The sequence below is a fragment of the Propithecus coquereli genome, unplaced genomic scaffold (genome assembly GCF_000956105.1).
Source record: "Propithecus coquereli isolate 6110/MARCELLA unplaced genomic scaffold, Pcoq_1.0 Scaffold47, whole genome shotgun sequence".
NCBI lineage: Eukaryota > Metazoa > Chordata > Mammalia > Primates > Indriidae > Propithecus > Propithecus coquereli.
In genome coordinates this window covers 3,403,364-3,412,329 of record NW_012150507.1, presented here as the reverse complement: position 1 = coordinate 3,412,329, position 8,966 = coordinate 3,403,364, and the positions used below count along the sequence as shown (strand labels likewise).

The 8,966-nt window shown below is 38.4% G+C and overlaps 2 protein-coding genes across 3 annotated transcripts in view; both read right to left on the bottom strand.

The window, feature by feature from the left end:
- Window positions 1-8,966, bottom strand: part of ITGA1 (integrin, alpha 1) — a 177,490-nt gene that overhangs the window by 162,404 nt on the left and 6,120 nt on the right. The window lies entirely within an intron of this gene.
- Window positions 1,975-4,151, bottom strand: PELO (pelota homolog (Drosophila)). Of its 2 annotated transcripts, none has more exons than XM_012655296.1 (3): window positions 3,886-4,151; window positions 2,920-3,697; window positions 1,975-2,622 (listed from the first exon to the last, which is right to left on the bottom strand). In XM_012655296.1, the coding sequence occupies exons 2-3, from the start codon at window positions 3,643-3,645 to the stop codon at window positions 2,191-2,193; spliced, it is 1,158 nt and encodes a 385-aa protein (XP_012510750.1). In that variant the 5' UTR covers window positions 3,646-3,697; window positions 3,886-4,151; the 3' UTR covers window positions 1,975-2,190. The 2 variants fall into 2 exon arrangements, with proteins under 2 accessions (XP_012510750.1, XP_012510751.1); XM_012655297.1 differs by having other exon boundaries at window positions 2,920-3,663; window positions 3,886-3,900.

Below are 8,966 nucleotides of genomic sequence, written 5' to 3'. Positions count from 1 at the left end.
AATTAAAGATTTTTTAAATGAAATATTTCATTCACATAAAAACAGGCTTTTATTTAGAGAGGTTTTATAGATAGTTTAGTATGGCCAGTTAACTCTCTTGAAAGACCTAAAAACTCAAATCTCTTTTTCTCTCTGGATGGTAAGCCCAGCCAAAGACTTACCAGCACAGGGAGAACAAGCCATTGCCTTTGTTTATTAGATTTTATTATGCACAACAATCGCCTGACGATGTTGGTACAAGTAGATTCTTACTCAGTAGGTCTGCAGTAGGGCCCTGGATTCTAGTTTCTAAAAACCTCTCAGGGATGCTGGTGGTCCATGGACCATATTTTTGAATAGCAAGATCTGAATCAGTGGTTCTCAGCCTTGATATCTATTGGAATCATATGGGTGCCTTAAAAAAAAAAAACAGCATTTCTAGGAGTGAAAGGTTATTTAGTTTGGGCTGCAGTCTGGGCATTGAGAGCTCTAAGAGTTCCCAAGGTAAGGCTAACATGTGGCTAAACTTGACAACCAATGCCCCAAAATGTATTTGTTAGATTTATTAGGCTTCATTTCAGTAGTGCATAGATTATGAGAGTAATTCATGTCCAAAAATCTCCAAATTCTTACTGAGACTGTAATTCACTATCGATTAGGTTCTAATTTTAAGAATCTCAGTGGCTTCATTTCTGTATTCCCTGTTAAATTATTTAATAACATCTTTTAATAATATTTTAAAGTTATTCATGGAATTATAATGAAATGACAATCTGAATTATTCTTAAATTAGGAAGTAGATATATAAAAACATAAATATGTGATTTTAAATTATATGGAAGTGTCAGTTCCCAACCACAGATAAAAAGGTTCAAACTAGTTAGAAAGTTTATAAAAAAATTCCCAAATCTATTACACCATGAGGAAGGCCCACAGACACAGAAAAGTTCTAAAACTTTAGTATCCCTACTTGAATAGGCACTACTGATCCAGGAGTTACAAACTGAATGATCATGCTTTGTAAGATCTTTCCTAATAATTTTGCTAAATTCAGGTTTGTAAAAAAAGGTTAAGATGCAATTCCATTCCCAAGGCTCCCACCCTTTTAGAAATGCACATCAAAAATAGTGAATAAAAAGAATATTTTAAACTCCAAGGTATCTGCAGAAATTCCATAGTTATAGTAAAGAGTACTGGCATACAAGTCAGCTGCCACATACTAATGATGTGACTTAAACTTTCTGAACAGGCTTTTTTTACACCTAAAATAGTCCAGTATGAATGTGATAGCACGGACTAATGCCACATACAAATATAAGATGGTATTAAATATAACTATGACAAGCCCAAAATAAATAAACAAAAAATAGTGTAGCAATGTTTCAGTGCAAAGAACTGAAGTCCAGATTGAGGACTATTTCAGCTTTGCCACTAAGTAGCTATATAACAACCAAATCACATACCTTAGTCTCATTTTAAAAATAAAAAGGCCTCAAAGAAGTTATCTTGAGAACCTGTAGCAAATCAAAGCTCTATGATCTGAAAATAACTAATCAAGTGGTCTTCTAAAGCAAATATGACTTATTCTAACAAAAAACACACAAAAAAACACCAAGAATTTACTTTTAACATTAGTTTTACAAGTCTCTTAAGAAAAATATTATTTTAAACTTGTCTTCAAGTCTACTAATTGGCTATCATTTAAAACAGCAAAAACACTTAAATCTAAAAAAAAAAATGATGGATTGTGGAGGGAGGTGGGGAGAAAAAGGATTATTAAATGCAAGAACACCAGGCAGAATTAAAATAAGCAATGTAAACTGAGGATACTGAGATAGTAAAAAGCTCTTTCTAAGCAAAACTATTTCAAAACACGCAGTATGAGATTTTGATCTATCCCAAATAATATACTGTATAGGTATTCTTATTACACATTTTTCTAAGTACTACAAATAACTCATAATTCCTATATAAAATTATTCTAATTAATAAGGATGGTAGTACAGAGAGATTATTTCCTTTTAGTTTATTATTTAGTTTGAATACATGTCCTGCCAACCACAAAATACCTAGTGTGGCTAAATACATAAGAAATCCCTGTGTCAATCAAAAAGTGCCACTCTTGCAGCTTTCTGTCACAAGGGTGCTGAGAAGTGTACTGTAACAATGACGGAGTGAGACACAGGTTGTCTCAATTTTAAGTTTCTGTCATTAATCCTCTTCAGAACTGGAATCATCTTCCTGGTCAGAGAGTTCAGGGACAGGGAATCGGAGAATGGCAGCTACCCCAGTCAGTTGGCTAAGCTGTTCCCCAGATACATGAAGACTAGAGAATATCCTAACCGTGCCTGCATTCTCTTTCACACTGTCCACCAGCCTCACATACCGGCTCCGTGTGGCTACATCTTGGTGCCTGAAGAGCTCATCACTGATGAGCAATGTGTCAATTGCCATGGCTTCATTGGCCTTCTCCACCTGCTTGAGTCCATAGAAAGCTCGGTCAGGTTCATGTTGTAACATTTTATAGAAGTCATCCAAGGCTTTTACTTCCCCAGCAGCTTTAGTGTCTGAAAGGCGGCTAGCTACAGTAGGGTCACAAAGGGCCTCTTTCAGGGAGTACTTGTGTCCAGAGGAGGCATGTACCTAAAATTACAATTATAAAAGTTAGACAAAAGGATCTCTTAGAAAACCCATTAATCAGCCCACAATGACCTAAAGCCAAAAAGCACTAATAAGGCTTTATATGTTTAAGGATTTAAGCAGAGTTTACTATATAAATTTGCCAGATATTTAACAGTCCTATTTTCATTTCATTATCTCACTTAAAATTCCAGCCATGTAGACATTCTCCTCTTATTTTTCCCGGTTCCAAAACTTTAGGAGTAGTTTATACCATTCCCTCTGCCCATCCTTAATTATCCCTGGGTAAGATTGTTTTACCTGAAGAAATTTGGACCGGTTTTCCAGAAGCACTTTGTTGTCGGTCTTCACTGCCTGTTGAAACATGTAGTCGCAGAACTGCTCCCTCACAAATCCTGGGCTTGCCACCAAGATGCACTTTACAATATCAAAGTGTATGTGGCGCTGGATGGCCTGGACCACCTGTTCATAGAAGCGCTCCAAGGCCCGGTCATGCTGGGAGCAGTTGCCTTTCCGTTTCCTAGGGATGTTCACCTCCACCTTGGCCCGAGTGAGGGTCATGCTAGGAGTGACTAAGCAGATATGGGCGAGGCCTTCCTGCATGACCACAGCCGCCACATCAGCGCTCCAGGCTGGGTCACAGGCCTGCTCGATGCGCTCCAGAACCACACTGTCCCACTGTTTCTTGGCCAGGGTAAACTGGCGGTTGGGCTCCAGCTCGATGGTGTGGTAAGCCCCCATCTTGACATACTCATTCTCTTGGATGTTGGTCCCCTTGACCCGCAGCTGGCAGGCTTGGGAGTCGAAGTCGATGGCTTCCACGCAGAGAGTGAGGGTAGTGCGGACCCGGTTGCTTCCCACGCTGCCTGTGGAGGACTCGGTCTGTACCTTGCGGATGGTGGAGGCGCGCAAGCTGTCGCCCACCTGCACTAGATTGTAAGTGTGCCACATGTCCTCAGGCTCCTCCGGGACCAGGGTCACCTGGCCCGCATTGTCCTTCTCAATGTCCTTCCGCACAAGCTTCATGGTCTTGGCAGGGGCTCACTGACAGAACAAGAAGGACCAAGGGGGTCCCCACCTGGGAAGGGGCAGGAAGGGGGAAGGGAATGTAGGACGGGAAGGGGGAGGGACCCAGTTCCTACGGGCAACTGCCAGGCGGGGAAGGAAATACTCCTGCTCCGACTCATGCGGCCAAGGGGAGCACTCACTCTAGCCCCCTATCCCTTCCTTCCTCAGACTCCCGAGACACCGCAGCGAACACCTTACCCTCCGCGGTTCCCGGGACCAGCACCGGAGCAAGAGGCCGTCGCAACGAGGACGCATGCGCAACCCGCACCCCGCGTCCCGACGCACGCTTTGCGTCCCCAACGGAGAGGTGGGGCCGCTGTTTGCGCGCGCGCAGGCGTACTAAGCGGAGAGGCACTTGGAACGAATAAACTCTAAGGAAGGTGCGCGGGGTCTTTGGTCGCACTTTCTTTATTTTAATGCTGAACTTTAACTTCCTAAGTTTTCTCTTCCATCTCTGTTTGTGAAAACTCTGGGGAGTATGTGAGTGCAAATTTTTTTTTTTTTTTTAGCTGGATGCAGTTGCCACTCTGCTCCTCCTCCCTCTGGGTAAATTCAAAATTTTCTAAAAGTTAAAGGAGCTCTCAAAAGTGCCTATTTGTCCCCAGAGGTCCAAACTGTGCTCGGTTTTGCTCCTGCCTTATCCGCACTCAGACGCTACAAGCCTGTTGGAGCTGGTATTTCCAGAAGCGTTTTTTTAAGAACTGTGGGTCACGTTCTGTCTGGGCTCTGAGCAACGTGCCCAGCTGTTTTCTGCGCTTAGTTACCGTGTCTGCACGATCTAATTAACCCAGATGTTAAAGCACTGGTCCCAGAGAGAGAAGAAACTATGTGTGGAATTTAGCCCTGGGTGGACTTCTCAGTTGCTTGACCTGATGTCCTGGGAATCCTAGAATCCACAGCAATCTCAGCTTTCCCTAGCTCAGTAGCCTGTGAAATGTTTAGGGTGGGGGTTGGGTCGCAATAGCTTAAGGCCCTACACTGCCAAAGCTAAGCTAAAAGCTGAGGCTATGACCGACCCTGATTAAATAGCTACAGAATTTATTTTAAAACTTAATATTTTTTATTGAGGAGTGGAAGTTGAGAAGTGGGATTGCCTCTCAAAAAGACTGATGAATCGCAAAAAAATGAAAATAAAAATTTTCTTGGAAGTTTAGATGGGGTGGAGTGCCAAGGAGTCCTGCACAAGTATCTTCTAGTTATCTGTCTTATCTTATCCTGTGTGAGTTTGAAAAGTGAGTTCACCAGCCTGAATGGGTAAGACAGAGATGAAAGGAAGAAATCTGACTTTGGCACAAGCTTGATAATTTTAACTGAAGTCTCAATTATCTTTCTCAGATTGTCAGGGTACAGAAAGGTCCTCTCCAAGCAGAATTCCAAATTAGAACCAATATTTATTTTTGGTCTCTCTCTCTCTCTCTCTCTCTTTACCTTCCTCCTTCCCTTTTCCTCTCCACCTCCCTATCATACTGAGTGCCCTCACAAAGATCCTAACTCACTTTGCCTTCTTCCAATTCCAAGAGAACATAGCAGCCTTTTGGTAGCAAAGAAATTGATCACACTGAAGCGTGAAGTTGTTTTGCCTTTCCAAAGGACACTGTATCTTTTTTAAAAGATCTTGTTAAAATTCCTAATTGGTAGAGTGAGAGTGTACGTGTGTGTGTGTGTGTGTGTGTGTGTGTGTGAGAGATAGAGAGAGATAGAGATAGAGAGAGAGAGAGAGAGAGAGAGAGAGAGAGAGAGAGAGAGATGAGATAATTTTGAACTGGGGGCTTTGAAGTGCTCTTGATCACCTTTCTAAGTCCAATTCATCTCTTCTCATGCATAGCCTGTCAAAGATTAAAAGCCACAGAATCATAGTGGTAGGCACACAATAGGATCTGAGTAAAAGGTTTTTATTGAAGAGCTATCATTTATTTATTATTCATCAATAAATACTTTCCTATGCTCTTTCCTCCCCCGTAAGTTAAATATTTGTTATACTCATTTTATGGAAGAAAATGAATTATGGGGAAGTTAAATGTTTTCAAGATCATGACTACATTCAAATTCAGACCTGCTTAACTCCATACCCTCTCCTCTTGCCGCTACCACCGTACTATATTATGGATGCTTGTAATCATCTCTGCAATTGCAAATTATGTGCAGTTATCTACTCACACTTCCCTCAACTGTCACTGTTAACAGTTAAACAAAACCCCACAGCTCAGAAACCAACCTGGAGGATTTGAAAGGCACTAGTCCCTTCCCTGCTCTTTTATCACCTCTTACAATCATTATATTCTTCTTTTCCACACAGGTTTTTCTTCTGCCCAACGTAGGTCATCATAAAATCTTTGAGGAAGATCTAATTTTTGACTTTAGAAAAAATATACATATATTTGTTTCTGCATTCGAAGCCCGTGGAAAAACCCACATTGACTCTTAATTCCATGGTTAATTTTTTTTTTTTCATTTTTTAAAGTCATGAGTCAAACCACTTTGGGCTGTCTTTTTAAATAGCATTGTGCTTCTGTGATTGAACATACTACAAAATTGTAGAATTACTATTTGATCTGAAACATCTGCAAGAGTTGGAACTCTTTTTTTTTTTTTTTAGTAACTTGAGCTTACTGTTGAATGATCAGTGATCAGATGTTTTCCCCCAGATTATGTGTTATGGTTTAGTATTTCTAGACCAATCATTATACTTTTATTTTGAATTATTTGGGGGTTTCTATTCCCTATTAATTAAAGTTCCAAATCCCTGGCACTCAAACCCCAATGCTCTAGCCTTACAAACTACTTCTACTTATCCCCTCAGGTCACCCTATATTCCACCTTGAGTGTAACCTTTGTTCTCTATACATATTAAGAACTTTCAGCTTGCTGCCTTAGCTCATACTGTTCTTGCTATTTAAAATGTCACTTCCTTTCATCCTTGCTTCCATAAATCCTACTTACTTTAAGGGCCAGCTTAAATGTTATCTCAAACTTGAAAACATGTATTATATTAATTTGAATACATTTCTTTCTTATTGAACTCTGGATGGATTCATCCTTGTACCTCTTCATTGTCCCTCGAAAGGTCCCTTGCACATAGCACTCATAAATGATAAGCTAGGTGGGTCAAATGTAAAGTCTGGCAGCTATTTTAACATTATTACGGATACCTCTTAAGGCACTTACTTACATCCTTGACTGTAGTTCACTTAATTTCTAATAATAATGGTAGTTGAAAAACTGCTATGGTTATATTTTCACTCTTTTCCAAATTAAGCAGAATCATGAGGAAAAGGCCATGGTTTAGCTCTGTTGCAAATAGAAATCTTTAAATCAGTAACTTTAATTATCTTTATTTTTTTTCTATGTCTCATTTATATAAATCTCTGTAGAAGGAAAAAAAATAGTCAATATTGTTATCTCCAAAAGCTTTTAATTTGCTTCTTTTGAGACATTTCCCTTAACCTCCATTAACCCCTAATGTTTTAAATTCTATATTGTAAATGAGATTATTTGTCCTGCCTCTCTCATTTGACAGTCCTTATGAGATTCTAAGGCGATTATACTACTTGATAAATTGTAGCGCTCTAAGAATACCTGGCTTGAAGCTAAAAATCTGGATCAAACAAAGCAAGGGACAAGGGTTCACTTTAGCATGATCATGATTATTTGGCCTTGGAAACATAACTGGTTTGAAAGAGTTGACTGATGGATAATCTGTTGAGTACATTTATTTATTTCAGCACCTCTTTTCCAGGGAAACCTTAGGTCAGCCCTACTGAATGAAATGGTTCACGCGCCACATTGGTGAATTGGATTATAATCTTTCTTATTGTAATAAGATGCCAGAAATGGTTTGTATGACAATAGCAGGGATTTGGGGGTCCTGAGGGGTAGAAATCTTGTTTGAATACCCTGTGCTTAGTACAGAGGACCTTAAAAATAGCAGGTGATGTATAAATTTTCATGTTTCTATCTTGTATTTTATCCTTATTTTTTTTTGCAAGGCTTACTTTCTTGCAACACAAACCTGATCTTTTCAATACTCTGCTTAAAGCACCTTAGAAACCCCTCCCATCATTGCTTCTCTTATCGCTTCCAGACCCTGGTGCTCCTAAGGGCAGGGACTACATTTTGTTTATCTTTGTGTTCTTGGAACACAGCACAAGAAGTAGTAAATAATCACATCTACTTTATGAAAGAATGAATGGTTTATTAGTTTTCCTTTAACCCAGAGTTTTTAACTTGGCTATCACTGACATCCTAAAATTAGGAAATCACATTCTGTTCTATAATGTTAGTAAAAATTAAAATTAAAAAGAAGATTATTCTTAGGTAAGTTTCTAGAAATCTATTTCAATTTTTGAGATATCTATGCTTGGCTAAGAAAATGGTGATTTTAAATACATCTTACTGAGGAAAAATTCTTAAAGTATTTTAAAATAATGCATAATGACAATTACTTTTATTATACATGGTTTAGAAAGTGAACTTTACAGAATAAGTAGCCAGATCTCTGATTTGAATATCTAGTGTTATAAGTGATCATTCATTTAGAGAGAGTGTACAGACCTCAGATTGTACAAAGGCTCCCATGTGACCTCCACAAGTAAAGATAAGTGGGTGACTGGGAGGATATTCAGCTAATACAGGAAAAAGGGTAAAAGGTAAAAGGGAAAGTTTTGGGGATTTTTAAAGGACTCATTAGCTAAATTTCTTGTGATTTAAAGGCTTACTTGCAGTTGTGACAAAACAATACAAAACTCCTACCAAATAAAATCCTATGAACAAAAGTGTGGTGTGTTCTATTTGCCTGTATCCCTATACAGTATAGGATCATTTTACCAAAAATATTACAATGAAATATGTAACTCAAATATTTTTATTAAGGGATAGTCAATACCCATGTATTTTCAGACTTTAGTATTTGGCAAACTAAAAGTCTAGTTAATAAAATAATTTTGAAAATACATTTAATTTGTGTTAACAGTACATGATTTGTGATAAAATGTAAAATATCTTAACCATTTGATGTTCTAATATGATTTAGGTGCTCTGTTCAAATTTAAGAATTTGCATTTATTTCAGATCTCATATAATTTATAGAAAAAATATATGTCTTCATTCCTTTTGACATTTGAATTACAATGATTTTTCTATTAATTCAGATTTCTCACTTGTCTCATTTAGAGGGATCTTCTGTTGGGATAAAACAGAATTAATGTTTTTGCGCATAAAGTGAATTCTTAACACTAACCAGAGTATGCATTTTAATTTCCTTTTAAATTTTAGTTGACTTT

Coding starts and splice junctions, on each gene's coding strand:
- PELO (XM_012655296.1), bottom strand. CDS start 3,645: ATGAAGCTTGTGCGGAAGGACATTGAGAAGGACAATGCGGGCCAGGTG. Junction 2,623..2,919: donor ACCGGTCCAAATTTCTTCAG/GTAAAACAATCT, acceptor TTGTAATTTTAG/GTACATGCCTCCTCTGGACA.